The following is an 18,424-nucleotide window of genomic DNA, read 5'->3' as shown; positions in this document are numbered from 1 at the left end:
CATTAGGAGGGGGTGGGTGGGTGGGAGAAAAATATACATACGGTGGGGAGAATATATACATACGGTGGGGAGGAGACTGTCTATTAGGAGGGGGTGGGGGGGTTGGACATTTATGGTGGCCAGTTTCGAATTGCAGCCTCCCGTAGGTGCTCTTTGAGAGCGGTTTTGAATGTGGGTAGGGATTCACTTCTTTTTACGGCTGTGGGTAGGGCGTTCCACATTGTTGTGGCATAATTGCTAAATGTGTTTCGGGAGGTCATCATTAGACGTCAAATATTCATTATTTCACAAGAAACATGCATCTATACCAAATATTATGAACATGATAATGTATTTGTATATCTCTTCATGATTTCTAGAAAGGCTATGCCCAGCTTTGATTTCATATGTATTTATGTCAGTAATTTTTCTTCTTCTATAGTAGACTACCAGCCAGTCCTAACAAGATAGTCAAGCTACACAAATCCAGTGTCCCTTCCCCAAAATGTTACAGCTTTGGCCACCAGCTCGTGATAACTGGGTGGAGCAAAACCTGGATTGTCTACATTATACGTCATTTATTGTTTCTAGCTTGTGTGATATCCAATAGAAGGTGCAGTAATGGAGACGCTTCTGCAGCCAGCTTGTCTTGACTTGTGCACCACTGTTCGCCAAAGCGCCATCTTGGACCGACAGGGGGTTTAAACCTTAGACCGGGGGAACACAGGAAAAGGGGCAGTAATAATAAAGAGATATTAGCTCGTTATCTGTATTTGTAATCGTTTGGAGATGAGCAAATTACACGGGACATGATGGCATTGTCAGTTTTTTTTATTGGAATAATAAATGCACAGAAGAAGTGAGGGGAATTGGTAGGAAACTGGGTTAGCAGCGAGCTAGTAGTAAGAAGGGGGTCGTTGCAGGATTCCTCCGCAGCTGAAGAAGTTGTTTTGTTTGTTTATGTTATTCGCTACGGACATGTCCTCCCCAAACCCGGGTAAAGTATTATTTCAACTTAGAATAATGATTTGTGGACGTATAAGTTATGCAGCTGTCAAATGGCGGCAATGTTTATTGTACTTTGCTAAATCTGTCACTTTTTCGAAAGATAGCGTGACAGCTAGCTTGGAAGCTAAGCTAACGTTAGTGATAGCAGCGAGCTAGCTGGCTAACGTTAGCAGGCTGGTCGATTGCGTAAGTGTTCAGGCTAGCCAGCCGAGCTAACCTTAGCAGCTAATGTTAGCCACTAGATGGCTAGCAGTAGGTGACGTTAGCTAGAGGGTTTATATATACCAGCAAACGCATATTATAATGTTAGCTAGATCGACTAGGAAACAAGATCCCAATTGCATTGGTCTCGTTGGGTCCTAGCAAGCGTGAGCTAACGTTGGTTTAGTAACGTTAGGTTGGTTTTCTTATTAAAGGACCGATCGGGACTATATAGAGTCCACCACCTGGAAAGCTACTAGCGACGATCGGCTAGCCTACATTATATCACTGACTCAATCTGCCTAGTGTTGCGAGTTAGTTGCAGGTTTACAGATAACGTTACGATTTTTATTCATACCACGTGTAGCACAGTCGTTACATAAATGTAAAAGTGACCTAAAAAGTTAAATGTCGGGTGTTATCAGCTGCTTCTTGTTCAGTATAAACGTATAGATGTAGCAGTACTGTCTATCTGTAAGTCGTGTGTGTCGTATTATGTTATGATGAATTGAAAATGGGGGACCCTGATGTAAACAAGACGAACGTCTTTCTCTGGTCTGCATCCCCTTAACAATTGTGTGTATTGAGCTGTACTGTACTGTACCCATTCTGCAATCTGTTAATAAAGTTATCAATCAATCAGTGCCTGGTGCAGGCAGTAACGGGGTTTCATCGGGCCATAGGTTACAAGAAGCAAGTATCCCTTGTCACTGATATATAACGCTGAATTGTATTCCCCTCTGCCTCTGTTATTAACAGATTTAGACGATGATCCAAGTCTGGGTATGGGGGCCAGTGGTACCCCAGGAAGTGCTGGGGCTGTTGTATCAAAAGGGAACAATAAAAGACGAGCAGCGTAAGTGTGGGTGGTGGTATTCCACCCTGGTACTGTACAGATCATGCCACCACATGTGTGCACTGGATACAATGAGCATACCTCCATGAATCTACGTGTTGAAAACAAAACATTATGTTCTGTCATAATTTCCACAGGCCAGACTTTGATGACGATGACGACGATGGAAGCAAGCTCTTCAGGTACTTGTGTTACACTTCTTTCATGAATCAAGACTACTTTGCATCTTGGGCGGTTAATATGAAATCTGTTCCATCTGTCATCATGTGAAGGCAATGTGCTCCTTGTTTTTTAATCAGGTGTGGTGATGACGACACAGGAGGGGGCAACGACAAGGAGCGTTTTGCCAGGTAGGAGGATGAGTCCAAGAAAGGAAGTGTTTTTGTACAGTGTGTGAGCTTGCGGGTGGATGGGAATTTGGTAGGGGGGGGGTATTATTATTACATATTAATGGTTACCACCATCCCTCCCTATTGCTCTCCCTCTGTTTTTCTTTCTGACACTCTTCCTTCTTTTTGGTAGTGAGTTTGGCACCTGTATTTTTAGTGGGTTGGTTTAATTTGTGCAGATGAGGGAAAACTGACACGGTCTGGCCTGTAATGTAATGTTTTCCCAGATCGAATACTCATGAATTACTCCAGTAATTGTTTTGGGAAATCTATTGAATGCATGTTAAAGAGCATGGCAGCAGCAATAACAACATCTTGCTCCACCGACATAACAATGCACAGCATTAGCAGATGCTTAATGTGTATTGTCAGTCAAAACAGTCATCAGTAATTACATTACCTCCACTCTGTCTAATTTGGAAATGCACACAAACAGCTGTTATCTTTTAAATAACACTAAGCTAGCTGTATTTGTATGCAACAAATATTTTGCTCCACAGCTTACAGTACAGTGTTGTCTTCCTGCAACAACTCATACCTTGCAGTAACCAAATAAAAATGTAGCACCCTCAAAAATCACTCGAGTTCAGTTGAAACAGCACCATCCCTAATATCGACACTTGATCAATCAAATGCTATCCTGGCCTTCTGGGTCTCGGACAGTGTTGGGCAAGTTAATCAGGAAGTGTAATTAGTTACTTATTACTGATTACTCCTTTAAAAAGTAATACAATTACTTTATGTATCAAAGTTATTCGTTATGTTACTTGTTACATTACTCATTACTTTAGCTTACCCACCCCCTTCCAACAAAGTAGAATTTGCCGCCTTTCGATCGCCACCACACTCAACCAATTGCGTGCTTCGGGTCTCGAGTTACAAGACTATGTATCCGGCGAGCGTCATTTGACAAGCGCTCCGCCAAGTGACCACTTCCGGTTCTGACCGGACCTGAACTGACCAATCACCGCTGATGGCGAAAATGATTGATCACCGTTGTAGCCAACTAGCGTCTGCTCCGAAAGTGATCCCACACGGGCGGGTGAGAGTGGGGGAAGTTGGGGAAGGTTGACGAAGAAGACATTTGTCCAGACTAGCGTCAGAATGTTATGAAGTGGATGGCCATTTGGATAATCACGCTGTATTTTTACCGGTACATACATTACAAAAACCTACCTTTCTACAGTACAAAACAAATTTTCCGTGGGATATATATATTTTTATCAATTTTCTTTTTTATTTCTTTTGACAACACGACACCAACAATAATGACAAGATAATAATAAATAATAAATACAGACCAAAACGTAACTAATAAATAATACAAGATACCAAGTAGAAAATAAAAACACCACAAACAACACAAAAGACATTAGACAATAGACATTTCCTCCCCCACTATTTTCCGTGGGATTTTTATAAACTTTGGACTGTATGACTAAGACTTCAGGCTCTGGAACCGTTGTGTTTTCCAGCTCCTACCTCTCATCTGGAACCCAAAAACAGGAATCTGGCGACAAGTCAACACAAAAGTAAGAAAATATATTGAATGTTGAATTAATAGCGTGTTTTGCTTTACATCGTGTAAGTGTGATTGATATCGCAACTGGGATAGTTCCGAAGCAAATGAGTCATAGGAATAGGAGCGAGTGTTTTAATGCAACTGATCTCCATTTTGACGCAAATGCAAATACACCAGAAACGTCGTCATTTAGAAATTCGATGTTTACGATTACCGTACTTTTCGGACTATAAGCCGCGGCTTTTTTCCCCATTTTTCGACCCTGCGGCTTATATAACGGTGCGGCTTATATGTGGACCAAACCCGAAATTTTTTTAATCGAAATATTGCTTTTTTTAGTATACTATTGCACTAAATGGTAACACTTGTTATGCAAATATGCAACTTGTTTGTTGAAATGTTAATAAATGGGAGCTTCCTCAAACAGCCATCTCTTTTCCGACAATCCCCTCTGTGCACGAACCCTTACATATGGTAATTAAACATTAAAACACCTGCGGCTTATAGTCCAGTGCGGCTTATATATGTACACATCATTCAATTTAGCTGCTGCGGCTTATAGTCAGGTGCGGCTTATAGTGCGAAAAGTACGGTAATTGTGCAGCCCTATCTCTGAGTGTGGCCTTCAAATTAGCTTCCATCACAGCATATTCTCTCTCTGTAGCCAACAAACGTCTTTCTTCATCAAATTAGATGTCGTATTTTTTGCCGTTTCAAACATTTTGCTCCTCCCACATAGTTTACAACAGACAGCTATTGAACACATAACATTACCTCTCTTCCGACACCCTCCATGCTTCTTTTTGCCTAGTAGCCGACGTGACCTCGCTCTGACCTGCCGGCCCACGTCATCTATTGAGGCCTGCGTATAAACATAATCTAACGTTTAGGGCTGACCTTTTTTTATGTTTTTTTTTTTTTTTTTTTTTTTTTTTTTTTTTTTTTTTTTATAAATGTTGTGGGACTTGTACAGCACTTTGTTCAACTTTGTCAGTGCTGTAAAGTTTAAACCTTTTTAAATCTTAGACAAACAAATGAAATATTGTAAGCCGTCATTTGAGGCTTTATAAAAGCAGCACAATGAACACATCTGTCAGTGCAGAGTCCGACCGAGGCAGAGTTGATTTTGCACACAAAAAAAGATTACCGTAATTCCTCTAATAGTAACCCCGGCTTGTATTTGTTTCAACTGTAGCGGATACCAGGCTTGTATTAGGAGGAGGCCTGTATAAGAGGGAGGCCTATATTTCTAATTTTCAAACGGATCATAATGAATAAATCAACATTTTGTGTCAGTTTGAACCCAGTAAAATGTACTGGGTTCATTTATTGAAACCAAGTACTGTATGAAATACGGTAGTAAACAGTGCAATTACAGGTGGTCAAAAAAAGTAAAATTAAGTAAAATAGTGCAATCACAATACTGGTATAATAATAATAATAATAATAATAACTTCGTTTTATACAATTCTGAGGTAGGCTTACTCTCTTGGTAAACATTAACACCATACCATTATATGGTATTTACTGCACAGCCAGGCCAGCATATAACAACAATAACAAAATATATTGCCTATGGTAAATCCGTTGAGGGAAATACCGTAATTCCTCTAATATACATGAAACCCGGCTTGTATTAGGAGGCCGGCTTATAATTGCTTAGCTCAACAGCGCACCCGGTCATTAATAGAGACCCGGTTTTTAATTGAATACCGGTTACTATTAGAGGAATTACGGTAATATATTTTTTTTTATTAATTTTTTTTATAATCGATTTTTATTTTCATATTCGAATCCCATGCCCATCGAACGAAGCTTCGAAGTATTTAAGACAGCCCTACTAACGTTATAGGAGAAAAAAAATTGCATTCTGGTAATGATGTAATTCAGCGCTACTTGGATTAGTAACTGTAATATAATTACTATTTTGGAAATGATGAAGCCTTACTTTACCCATTACTGGGAAAGTAATCAAATTACAGTAACGCGTTACTGCCCAACACTGGTCTCAGAGCATTGATATTTTTACAGTATAAAACATGAGCATATTTCCCAGGTCTGTTGTCAGTTCTATTGTTTTGTGTTGTTCTGTCGGAATGCTATGCGTTGTTGCCTGAGGCAGCTGGTTTTCTTTGTCAAGCCACCGCTGTGTTAACTTATGTTTCACTAATTGCTACACTGTATGTAAGTCAAGGACTTCTGTTTCACTTTTGGTAACGTTAATCCGTTCCTCTTGAGCAACACTCTCTCTCTCCTCCTCTCTTTCTCTCTGTCTCTCTCAGGACACCTGAAGAGTCTTTTTCTTTCAGCACTCTCTCTCTTTTATCACTTCGACTGGCTTTGAAAGACCAGACTCTCACTTTTTCACTTATCATTTTGATAGATCATTGACTACACCTTCTCGTTTTAGTGCATCCATTATTTCTCTCTCGACCCCATCTCTTCCCACTCTGCATATTTTACATTGCGACATTAACTCTGAACTCTGCTCCATGTTGTCCACCTGCACGTCTCTCTCTCCCCATCTCTATCCCTCTTCTCCTCTTCACCTCTTCCTCCCTCCCTCGTTCCTCCGCTCCAGGGAGAACCACAGTGAGATCGAGCGGCGGAGGCGAAACAAGATGACCGCCTACATCACAGAACTGTCGGACATGGTGCCCACCTGCAGCGCGCTGGCGCGGAAACCAGACAAACTCACCATCCTGCGCATGGCTGTGTCTCATATGAAGTCTTTGAGAGGGAGTGGCAACACCAATGCAGACGGGTCGTACAAACCTTCCTTCCTCACCGACCAGGTACTAAAGCCGATAGAATAAGCTTGTATCCCCTCCATATTATTTTGAGACACTGTCTTTTTAGGGTAGGCTATGCCCAGCTTTATTAGTCACTTCCGACCACAGTCGGGACAGCTGAAACCCGGCCAATTTTTCCGCCTTTTAATAAAAACACACCTCTTCAATATCTCAAATGTATAAAAAATAAATAAAAAAAGAATAACCTCCTTACTGTCTTGTACCTTACTACTATGCTACTATTCCTATACTACTACCTATCATGCTAATATGTCTAGACTACTATGCACTCAGTGTAACACTCAAGGTCGACACTATTTGACGAACAACGCCACTGACCCTTAGCTGCCAGAGATGTACCCCTCTCGCTGACTTGTTGTTCACAATTTGTAAGTCGCTTTGGATAAAAGTGTCAGCCAAATGAGTAAAATGTAAAAAATTGAAATGTACTTAACATTTAAGCCTAAAGCCAGAATGTCTGTGATTTCTTTTCTTCTAGCCATCTGACTACCAGCCAGTCCTAGACCAAGATAGCCAAGCTACAAATCCAGTGGACCAAATTGGAAATTTATTTTTTTGAGCATATAGATAAATTGGGTATGTCAAAAAAAATGGAGACATGGGGAAAAGTAGATTACAGGAACCTTAGACGATGCCGTATCGGAGGGAAAAGAGGAAAAAAAGCTGCAAAAGATCAAGGAGGGACTTCTCAGGTTGACTTCATTAACCATCTCTAATCCTTGGTCCCTTCCCTCTCGCTGTGTAGGAGCTGAAGCACCTGATTCTGGAGGCGGCAGACGGCTTCCTGTTTGTGGTGTCCTGTGAGACCGGCCGGGTGGTCTATGTCTCGGACTCCCTGACGCCCGTCCTCAACCAGACACAGTCTGAATGGCTTGGCTCCTCGCTGTACGACCAGCTGCACCCAGACGACACGGAGAAGCTCCGGGAGCAGCTCTCCACTGCGGAGAATAACAACACGGGTATGACATACACACACACACAATGCACACACACACGTACTGTATACTGTAGAAACTCACAGACAAGACTGAGTATAGAAACAATGAGAAGTCTCCCTCGTAGACCCTAGGTCCCTCATAGACTTTAGGTTACTAGTGTTCTGACTTCATCTGTGTTGGAACTCGTGGTGTCTGTCCTTTGCCCCGGTCAGGGAGAATGTTGGACCTGAAGACGGGCACAGTGAAGAAGGAGGGACAGCAGTCCTCAGTCCGGATGTCTATGGGAGCACGGCGATCCTTCATATGCAGAATGAGGTCAGTGTGGATGTCCCATCTATCCTGTACTTATATTTGTGTGTGTGTGTAGGCATGCAATTTTTATAAATTAGCGTTTTGGATTTTTTTCTTTTTCTTGTTCTGGATCTGGTCAGCAGTGTGTTGTTATCCTGCACACCGAGTTGTCCCGTTGTTATCCTGTGAAACTTGTAAGTTTGAGCCTCTTTCACACCAGGCATCCGGGGCCGTTTCCGAGCACGATTGCCCCAAAAGTAGTGTAGTGAGAACGCTGCGTTCCGTCCGCGGGGACGTATAACCGCTCCGTGTCCGGGACCGGGACCACTTGAAAAGGTGGTCTGGGGAACAAATCGGCGTCCCCGGGGCACGGAACGATTGCAAATGTGAGCACAACTGTACCAAAACACGGAAGAGGCTTGTTGTAACAACGTGACGAGGCATTTCTTGATGCGAAGAACTCTATTGTACAGGCTTTGACTATTTCTCTTAACGACTTTGTTGCATACTAGATGACGCATGTGTACTCTTGTGTTCATTGGCGGATCGCAAACCAACTAGGTGCATAGCGCCACCTGCTGTATCGGGGTGTTGCTCCCTCATGTGTGCTCGGGGACTAAACCAGATTGGTGGTGTGAGAGCTGGCTGGCCGGCGGGGGGGGGGGGGACTATCATTCTCTGGAACGGAGGCAACCGTTCCTAATGTGAAAACACCCTAAGTAATGTCTTTCTGTACTACTGTCACAGAGATGAACTTTGTGCATAGTAGATAAGTAGTTTCTGACTCTGGTAATTTTACGGAGATGTATGCGTTTGTTTGCAGGTGTGGCTCTTGTGCGGTGGAGCCCATGTCCATGAACAGACTCAACTTCCTTAGGACCAGAAACAGGTGAGCTTAACCAAGCAATTGTTGAGCATTTATTCTGCCCGGGTTAGTTTAGGCCAGCCATGTCCAGATGAAAACGATTTTGATCTTTTTCGTTTTCATTTAAAAAAAAATGTTTTAAGAGAGGATTTGTCATGATCATCTAGGGCTGCCGCGGTTACCGCATTACCGCGGTATCGCCATCACGTGACGCCGACTGCAGAGTCAAGCTGATTACCGCATCACCGGCTGTTTTTTTTCTTTTTTATAATAATAATTATAGTTGTGTATAGCCTATTTTCTTCACGCCATGTGTTCGAAAGTTTCCACTCGCAGTTGCGCAGTTAACATTCTGATCGAACCCCAGAACTTGTTTTGCTGCTACGGAAAGTTTCCCATTTGAATCTGCTAAAAACATGGGTATTGTAGCGAAACCCAATCGAAGGGCATTCGGATGCCGTAAATGCTGCCGTTTTGATCCCGAAAGACGGAGTGGTCACGTTTAGTGATGACAGGTAAGTTCTGGTTTTGTTCTGGAGCGGTAATGTTAGATATGCCATATTGTGTGCGTGTGTGCGTGTGTGCGTGTGTGTGCTGAGTGAGCGCAGTTGCCCAAGTTAACGTTAGCAAGTTGGCTCCGTGCTGTATAACCGGTTGGTAGAAAGCGGCACCTGGTAGAATAAGCTAAAATTTACTCCTGGGCCGTGTTATGGTATGTGTTGAAAGATAGCCAGCTACACATGACGTTCGGGATTAAACTGTCTGCTATCTAATGTAACGATAGGGCTGAGTGAGCAGTTTAACTCTTGAGTAAGCCCCATGTAATAACCGGATCCATCACTAGCTTTAGCTGGTGTTAATTCGCTGGCCACTGGGTTGAACAAACGATTCATGACGTTATTATTATTATCTGTTATGCAGATAGATAGGACAGTCAATTAATTCCTAGTTGGTTATTGAACCAAGCGTTTGGTTAACGTTAGCTACCGTGAGTCGCGACCAGCAGTTTCAAGAACAGCCAGCTGTTTTCAACCAATATTATTCCTGCTGCAAAGTCCTCCTGGAATAAAGATAGACATTAAATGTTAGACTACTAGAGGCTATAAAGAATAGACTACTAGAGAAATAAATGCATTCGAAAAGTTTATTTAGGAACCAATTATTAAATTACATTACATTAAAAAAAATTTAAAAATATGATTGCGGTTACCGTGGCGGTTTGACTGGCTTCGCAAATTTGTGCGGTAAGGAAAAAATCAATACCGCGGCAGCCCTATGATCAACTGAAGGCGTATGCTATGGAACAGTCTGTGTGCTTGGCTACTTAGCTAGCTTATTTGGGTTTTCAGAAAAATGCCTGCTATGTGACGCTAATCTCTAGCTGTATCATATCGTGTATTTCATCACAGTAAGCCTCCCGGTGTTTAATAAAAACTTCTAGCCAGGACATCTTTGGACATATAAGACATATATGTATCATGTTGTTTCTTTTTTGTTGGCTGGGTTTGCATGCAGATTAAGGGAGATGTCAATCTATTGTCGACCGTGGTAGTACAGGGGCAGTACTTTTTAGCTGTAAAAGCCTGATGAAGCTCAATAGCTTCTGTAACACGAACGCAACTACTCTGTACGATGCCGCCGTTGTTGTGATGTTGGCTGAGTTTGCACGTGCGGGTTAAGGGAGAGGTGGGCTATCGCGTCATCGGTTCAGGAAAATATGCGTATAGGCTTCAAAGGCTTGTAAAGATGGCCTACTCTGATTTTCAGGCGTATTCAGGCTCCCAGAACGCAGTTCCGTGTGGATGAAAGGTGCATACGATAAAATACTTTGAGATACGACCGAAATCGGTTTGGTCTGGACATGGCTTTAGTCTACTAGGGTACGTTAAGAATCAGACCTGTAGGTACCCAGGGTCAAGTCGGTTGTCTTGAGTACGGAGGGGTTTTGTGGGGTAGATGTGAGGGTTTTCCTCTGATGTCTCTGTTCTCACCTCCCCTTCCCCCCTCCTCTCTTCCCTCACACCTAATTTTGTCGCCCTCACCTTCCCTACCCAAACCCCCCTTCCCCCATAGCAAGATCACAAGAACTGGAAACACACTTGATCATAATCAAATCAAATCAAATTTATTTGTAAGGCCCGACAACACACACACGTTAATGTCCCCATGGGCCGGACACGTCTTTAAACAAGTCAAGAAGAAACATCACAATAAATCAAGAACAAAACAAAAACACCATGAAGTCCAAAACATTTTAAATAAATGAATGCAACACTCCCAGACATACCCCAGGCGAAGGTAAGGAAAAACTCACTAAAACCTAGCAATAGGAAAAAATGCACCACAGGCAATGTGGAGGAGATAAACCTTAGAAGGGCCGTTCAAGGGGGGATCTCCCTTCTTAGATGTCGGTGATAGTAGTGTTGCAATAAAACAGGCGAAACAGTTGGTAAGCATGCACACATATGTGTAATGAAACACGGATAAGTGCATGCAATAGCAACTGAACATTTAGAAAGATTGAAAAATAGAGCTGATGGTGGATCTATTTGAGGCATGGGGGCGGCGCAGAGAGGGTCACATCCTCCCGGTCATCATCACGGGACGTCCACCACTCCGGTCATCACCACGAGACAGCCACTCACAGGGAGACGGGACAGACGTTAGACAGTTTGCGTGATTGTGATGGGCGGACATAGCAATAGATACATGTGGTAAGCATATATGTGAATAGAATAGATATATGTAGTAAGCATATTATGTGAATAGAATAGAAGTACTTAACCCAGCAATGAACTCGGCATCTAAACCACGTTGACAGACCATGGACAGAAGACGGTAAGAAGTTGATCCATGGCCTCGTGGTGCATGTAGAACAGTGACTGCAATCTTGGCCAAGACCTCGACATCCACCATCTTGGTCAACACTACGAGACAACCACTCGGAGAGATGGGGGGGGGGGGGGGGTTAGAGAGTTCCCATGTTTGTAGTGGGCGGAGATGGAGTAATAAATACATGTAGTGGACATATGCATACATGGTGACAGTGATCTCTCCTGGCCAGAGGGTTAAGGCCTCCAACCAGCTCCTAATCTGTGTTTGTGTTTGACTCTCAATGCTTTAACAATACATTTGTATCAACCGTGAAGATCTGACCACACGCATACTTGACCTCTTCGGTTACACCACATAGACTTAACTCTGCCTTGGGATCATATTAAATAAGGTAGTTCCTTATTAAACAAAAATGACACACAAAAAAAACGTGTTATACCTGATTGCCACTTTTGGATTAAATCCCAAAGCCAACCACAAGATCAACTTGATATCTCGGCCACTGACCGAGGAATGGGAGAGCAGGGAAAACTGTCCGAGGGAAGCAACAGTTGTGATTGGAGGATCAAGGGAAAAGGGTGGGGTTTGAGATAGGTGAAGTTTCAATGGGATGTTCAATGTTTGGGTCACATGGCCTCAAAATGGTCACCAGCACAAAACAAAATTAATAATAATTGGGAACCCTTGGATTATGACCTTGTAACTATAATTTACTGACTGGTATTGTACATCTGCTTTCTGCTTCTCAGGAATGGTTTGGGCGCAGCCAAGGATGGGGAACCCCAGTATGTAGTGGTCCACTGCACCGGATACATCAAATCCTGGCCTCCTGCAGGTGATTCTAATGCTATTGTGGTTATTAAAGGTTCAGTACTCTACCTGAAACATTCCTTAAAAGAAAAAATATATAGCTAGGACTGGAGACTGTATGAATTGTCCAGCTGAAGTCGTTTGAAACGTCACTGTGAGATGTACAATAGGACATAATTTATGGTGACACCAGCTTTATATACATTTGTGTGTTTTAGGAGTATCGCTAACGGACGAAGAGACTGACAACACTCAAGGGAGTCGCTACTGTCTAGTTGCCATCGGGAGACTACAGGTACATTGTGTGTGTGTGTGTGTGTGTGTGTGTGTGTGCACAGACGTGTGCTTTCACACGTGTGCTCGTTTTTTTTATTTTAACCCCTCTGACATCAAGCAGCACTGACCTTGCCTACTGTGCTTAGTGCTGTGCTTAGTGACCCCAGGTCATCCTCACTGTGCTTAGTGACCCCAGGTCATCCTCACTGTGCTTAGTGCTGTGCTTAGTGACCCCAGGTCATCCTCACTGTGCTTAGTGACCCCAGGTCATCCTCACTGTGCTTAGTGACCCCAGGTCATCCTCACTGTGCTTAGTGACCCCAGGTCATCCTCACTGTGCTTAGTGACCCCAGGTCATCCTCACTGTGCTTAGTGCTGTGCTTAGTGACCCCAGGTCATCTTCACTTAACACTGGAGTTCATGCTTCTTCTAGGTGACTTGTTGTCCTGGCGACAGCGACATGAACAGCATCAGTGTTCCAATGGAGTTCATCTCACGCCACAACTGCCAGGGCACCTTCACCTTCGTAGACCACCGATGTATGGCCACCGTAGGCTACCAGCCCCAGGTACTACCCTACCCTACCTTACCCTACTCTAACTCAGTCACTGGGCTGAGAACTAAACCCACCACCACCACCACCACACCAAAGGCTTTAAAGCTGTGCCAGGAATTTATTTGCTTTGATGTCTTGGTGGATAAAAGCAGTTTAATGGCCTTTTTTTTATGCTGTGTGACCTTTTGTGTTACAGGATCTATTGGGCAAGAACATTGTAGAATTGGCCCATCCTGAAGACCAGGGCTTACTCCGAGACAGTTTCCAGCAGGTAGGGTTGTGTGTGTTTGAATGTATTGAAACGATCGACACATCCACACACTGTTTTTTTTACTATGAAATGAATTCATTTTTTATGACTGTAATATTGTTCTTCTTGTGTCTCCAGGTGGTGAAGCTGAAGGGCCAGGTTCTCTCTGTCATGTTCCGTTTCCGCTCCAAATCCAGAGAATGGATCTGGATGAGAACCAGCTCCTTTACCTTTCAGAATCCCTTCTCAGAGGAGATTGAGTACATCATCTGTACCAATGCCAACGTCAAGTGAGTCACACACACACACACACACACACACACACACACACACACACACACACACACACACACACACACACACGCATTTAGTCACTCAGGCACTATTATCAGTCCTTTAACAACACTATGATTCACATTAAATGGAACACAGAAGGATTTACCAGCATTGTTGTCTTGACATCTGGTATTTGTTGGAAGTTCCCCACTATGTCTGTATGTTTCTCTTGTCCTCCTTACAGGGATAGTCCATATTTGTAACGGATGTATCACAACCCGAGAGTCTAAAAAGCACTTTCACCAATGTTTTAGTTTTTGAGTTATTTGTTAGCAATGTTGGAAGAAGTGAAAGGGGAAACATGGACTTCATGTCTACTATCATTACTAACAAATGCTAGCAATTTCAATTTCTGCTACCTCAAAAACACGGGCACTAATGCCTCTTGGGTGGACTGAGAGGGACTCCCAGTTTTAATCACATTAAAGGTTAAAGGAACACACCAACATTATTTTTGTCTTCAGAGTCAGACGAGAAGATAAGATACCAATGTCCTCTCTGTGCGCTCAGTAGAAAGCTATCTGACATCTTGAGATACTTGTTTGGACGTTCCTGCTGTGTCTGTGTGCCCCCTCCCCTTCCTCCCAACCCTGATCACTCTCTCCCAACACCTCTCCTCCTCGCCCGCAACCGTGTTTGCGGGGCAGTAGAACCTCGTCTCAGGACTCCCTCACCCCTCTCTCATCCCCGGGGGGTTCGCTGCCCTCTTCCCTCGGCCAGAGCAGCCCAAACGGGCCCCCTGTGGTGCTGAGCCCGAGTCAGGTGGTCACCAGGTGAGACTAGAGTGGACACGGCCCTGACCGTCCTTCTTCATGGGAGAGCACGGAGACTGCTGAGCACCATTACTTCTTTTGAAAGTATCTTTCTCTGGGTGATTCCCCCCCCCCCCCCCCGTAGCACTGTTTTGTAGGGCTGTGGCTGTCCTAGATGTTGCTGTTTCATCAGTGGTTGTCATGGTAACAGAGAAAAGGACACAGTCCAGATGGTGTCCAGTAGCATGGCGGTGGTGTGTGGAGGTGTTTGTTACTGGTTCTAGCCCCCCCCCCATTCCTTCTCTCCTCTTCTGGGTTGCCATGGTGACGGGTGGCGGTGCGAGTGCTGTTTGCAGGTTGGCAGGTGTTTGGTTTTCTTTTTCACTCAACGGTGGAGGGCTTTGAAATGGCAATTAGGCTCTCTTTGACTGTGCTAAATTTAGCTCTTTTTCTCCCTGTTGTCTCCACTCTCCGCCCTGTCCTTCTTTCCTTCCTCTCTCTCTCCTGTCCTTCTTTCCTTCCTCTCTCTTTCCTGTCTTTCTTTCTTTCCTCTCTCTTTCCTGTCCTTCTTTCTTTCCTCTCTCTCCTGTCCTTCTTTCCTTCCTCTCTCTTTCCTGTCCTTCTTTCCTTCCTCTCTCTTTCCTGTCCTTCTTTCCTTCCTCTCTCTTTCCTGTCTTTCTTTCTTTCCTCTCTCTCTCATGTCCTTCTTTCCTTCCTCTCTTTCCTGTCCTTCTTTCTGTCCTCTCTCCTGTCCTTCTTTCCTTCCTCTCTCTTTCCTGTCCTTCTTTCTGTCCTCTCTCCTGTCCTTCTTTCCTTCCTCTCTCTCCTGTCCTTCTTTCCTTCCTCTCTCTCTCCTGTTCTTCTTTCCTTCCTCTCTCTCCTGTCCTTCTTTCTGTCCTCTCTCCTGTCCTTCTTTCCTTCCTCTCTCTCCTGTTCTTCTTTCTTTCCTCTCTCTCCTGTCCTTCTTTCCTTCCTCTCTCTTTCCTGTCCTTCTTTCTGTCCTCTCTCTCTCCTGTCCTTCTTTCCTTCCTCTCTCTCCTGTCCTTCTTTCCTTCCTCTCTCTCTCCTGTTCTTCTTTCCTTCCTCTCTCTCCTGTCCTTCTTTCCTTCCTCTCTCTCTCCTGTTCTTCTTTCCTTCCTCTCTCTCCTGTCCTTCTTTCCTTCCTCTCTCTCCTGTCCTTCTTTCCTTCCTCTCTCTCTCCTGTCCTTCTTTCCTTCCTCTCTCTCCTGTCCTTCTTTCCTTCCTCTCTCTCCTGTCCTTCTTTCCTTCCTCTCTCTTTCCTGTCCTTCTTTCTGTCCTCTCTCTCTCATGTCCTTCTTTCCTTCCTCTCTCTTTCCTGTCCTTCTTTCTGTCCTCTCTCATGTCCTTCTTTCCTTCCTCTCTCTTTCCTGTCCTTCTTTCCTTCCTCTCTCTCTCCTGTCCTTCTTTCCTTCCTCTCTCTCCTGTCCTTCTTTCCTTCCTCTCTCTCTCCTGTCCTTCTTTCCTTCCTCTCTCTCCTGTCCTTCTTTCCTTCCTCTCTCTCTCCTGTTCTTCTTTCCTTCCTCTCTCTCCTGTCCTTCTTTCCTTCCTCTCTCTCCTGTCCTTCTTTCCTTCCTCTCTCTCCTGTCCTTCTTTCCTTCCTCTCTCTCTCCTGTTCTTCTTTCCTTCCTCTCTCTCCTGTCCTTCTTTCCTTCCTCTCTCCGTTCCTTCCTCTCTCTCCTGTCTTTCTTTCCTTCCTCTCTGTCTCCTGTCCTTTTTTGCTTCCTCTCTCTCTCCTGTCCTTCTTTCCTTCCTCTCTCTCCTGTCCTTCTTTCCTTCCTCTCTCTCCTGTCCTTCTTTCCTTCCTCTCTCTCTCCTGTCCTTTTTTGCTTCCTCTCTCTCTCCTGTCCTTCTTTCCTTCCTCTCTCCTGTCCTTCTTTCCTTCCTCTCTCTCCTGTCCTTCTTTCCTTCCTCTCTCTCCTGTCCTTCTTTCCTTCCTCTCTCTCCCCTGTCCTTTTTTGCTTCCTCTCTCTCTCCTGTCCTTTTTCCTTCCTCTCTCTCTCCTGTCCTTCTTTCCTTCCTCTCTCTCTCTTGTCCTTTATCTCCTTCCTCTCTCTGCAGGCAGTTACAGCAGCAGCAGGCCGAGCTGGAGGGAGGCACTGGAAGAGAAGGTCTATATGAAGCAGGACCCGTTGCCCTCCCGCAGGTTAGCCCTGGTGGTATCTGTGCACTTGTGTGCATTTTGAATAAACCACTGAGCTTGTTACTTTTTTCCTAATGGGTGTTTGCCATGTCCCTTGAGTGGAGAGCGAGCAGGTCTTTTTATGGAACACAATGACAGGATGTCACTTCCTCACATCAGCAGCCAATTAGAACTGGCTATCAGGAGAGTTTCCTTATTCTCAGCCTCACTGCTGTTGTTACGTGAATCAAATATAGTCGTTTCCCTGTGATATTTATTTTTGAACATGTGGGTATCATGCACAATCGGAGCAAGCATGGAGAGAGGGGTGGTTCTGGGTCGCTGGAACTAACTGTCCTAACTGGTTTTGTGGGCCTAACTTGAAACACTGGCGAAGGGTCGTGCCTGCGTGATAACGCTGGTGGTGTGCTGGCTCTCACCGTCTTATCTACACGCTGGGTTGTGGTGGCCATTAGAGGTCAAGTGGTGGCATCGATGTTGTCAATATTTAACCTCACAAAAGGGGCATGGGTCCGTTGAACTTGGCCATCCTCTTTGGGGGCTATTATGGGCTATGTGATTCATCAGGGTTCGCACAAGGTCCTTGAAGTGCTTAAAGTGATTTGACAAAAAAAGGTTGAGGCCTGGAATTCCATGAAAACAGCCAATTTATTTTAGCAAGGTGCTTAAAAAGTCCTTGAAATTCAAATCAACCATTCGCATTGCAAGTTTAGTTCATTCATGATAAAAAATTTCTGAAAAAATAAATACATTTATTTTTTAAATTTAAAGTGTAACTAATTGTCGGAAATTGGTTCTAAGCCATAAATATTGGGTCAGATTTATTTTTTCTATCAAAAACGTAGCATCATTGTATCCTTTTTAAAATGAAAAATAATGCTTAGGAAATTACTTGAAAGTCCTTGAATATCATTTTGCAACGTCTGTGGGAACCCTGATTCATGGTACTGTAGTTCCATAGTATACGTATCTATAGGCAATGGCATGTTAGACTTTCTTTTGGCAATGGGATTGGGTTTCTTCACAGATGGCTTATCCTCGTCATTAGGGCACACGTAACTTGTTTGATTTAGTTTAAACTAATCTATAATAAATCACAGATGAGGTAGACACTGATAAATGGATGCAGCTGTTGTGGTACTTTAACACTCGACCAGTGAAGGAGGGTGTTATTGGTGACATCAGCTGTTTGGATTGTTCTAGAAAGTTGATCCGCGTTGTGGTGTACAGATGCCGGTCCAGGCAGTGACGGCAGCGGTGCCAGACCACAGTAAGAGCCTGGAGAAACCAGAACTCTACCCGTCCCTGTACCCGGACCAGGCCAAGGGTCTTCCCTCCACGTCTACCCCCACCGCCCAGATCTACCCCCAGACCAACAACTACACCCCTGCCCGCTCCAACAACGCATATAGGTAGGCTGCCTGCTGCTAGTGCATATGTTGTACGATCATGGCCCTTGCGTGTCCCCGGTAAAATAATGATATTCAATTATGCAACGGCTGTTATGAATCTTGTGCTGTAGTCGGTCTCTCTTGATTCACTGCATTAAAAAAAAAAGGTATGATTATGTCAGCCTACGTTCTCAC

At 44.1% G+C, this 18,424-nt stretch overlaps 1 protein-coding gene across 12 annotated transcripts in view; it reads left to right on the top strand.

Moving 5' to 3' along the window:
• The first annotated feature begins 685 nt into the window (after positions 1-685).
• arnt (aryl hydrocarbon receptor nuclear translocator) overlaps positions 686-18,424 on the top strand; it is a 61,701-nt gene continuing 43,962 nt past the window's right edge. For 2 of the 12 annotated variants that reach the window (XM_084336210.1, XM_084336205.1), the window contains exons 1-17: positions 686-976; positions 1,948-2,044; positions 2,182-2,226; positions 2,344-2,394; positions 3,909-3,965; positions 6,537-6,750; positions 7,514-7,727; positions 7,919-8,021; positions 8,821-8,886; positions 12,447-12,532; positions 12,726-12,802; positions 13,217-13,351; positions 13,536-13,610; positions 13,728-13,879; positions 14,573-14,698; positions 16,757-16,841; positions 18,042-18,250. In XM_084336210.1, the coding sequence (XP_084192336.1) occupies positions 940-976; positions 1,948-2,044; positions 2,182-2,226; positions 2,344-2,394; positions 3,909-3,965; positions 6,537-6,750; positions 7,514-7,727; positions 7,919-8,021; positions 8,821-8,886; positions 12,447-12,532; positions 12,726-12,802; positions 13,217-13,351; positions 13,536-13,610; positions 13,728-13,879; positions 14,573-14,698; positions 16,757-16,841; positions 18,042-18,250 (1,829 nt within the window). In that variant the 5' untranslated portion in view covers positions 686-939. The remainder of the gene's footprint in view (positions 977-1,947; positions 2,045-2,181; positions 2,227-2,343; positions 2,395-3,908; positions 3,966-6,536; positions 6,751-7,513; positions 7,728-7,918; positions 8,022-8,820; positions 8,887-12,446; positions 12,533-12,725; positions 12,803-13,216; positions 13,352-13,535; positions 13,611-13,727; positions 13,880-14,572; positions 14,699-16,756; positions 16,842-18,041; positions 18,251-18,424) is intronic. The other 10 variants (XM_084336209.1, XM_084336211.1, XM_084336215.1 and 7 more) reach the window with 10 other exon arrangements.

The sequence above is a fragment of the Notolepis coatsorum genome (genome assembly GCF_963971535.1).
Source record: "Notolepis coatsorum genome assembly, chromosome: 19".
Lineage (NCBI taxonomy): Eukaryota > Metazoa > Chordata > Actinopteri > Aulopiformes > Paralepididae > Notolepis > Notolepis coatsorum.
The sequence above is the reverse complement of the archived record's forward strand: the minus strand, read 5'-3'. Positions and strand labels throughout refer to the sequence as shown.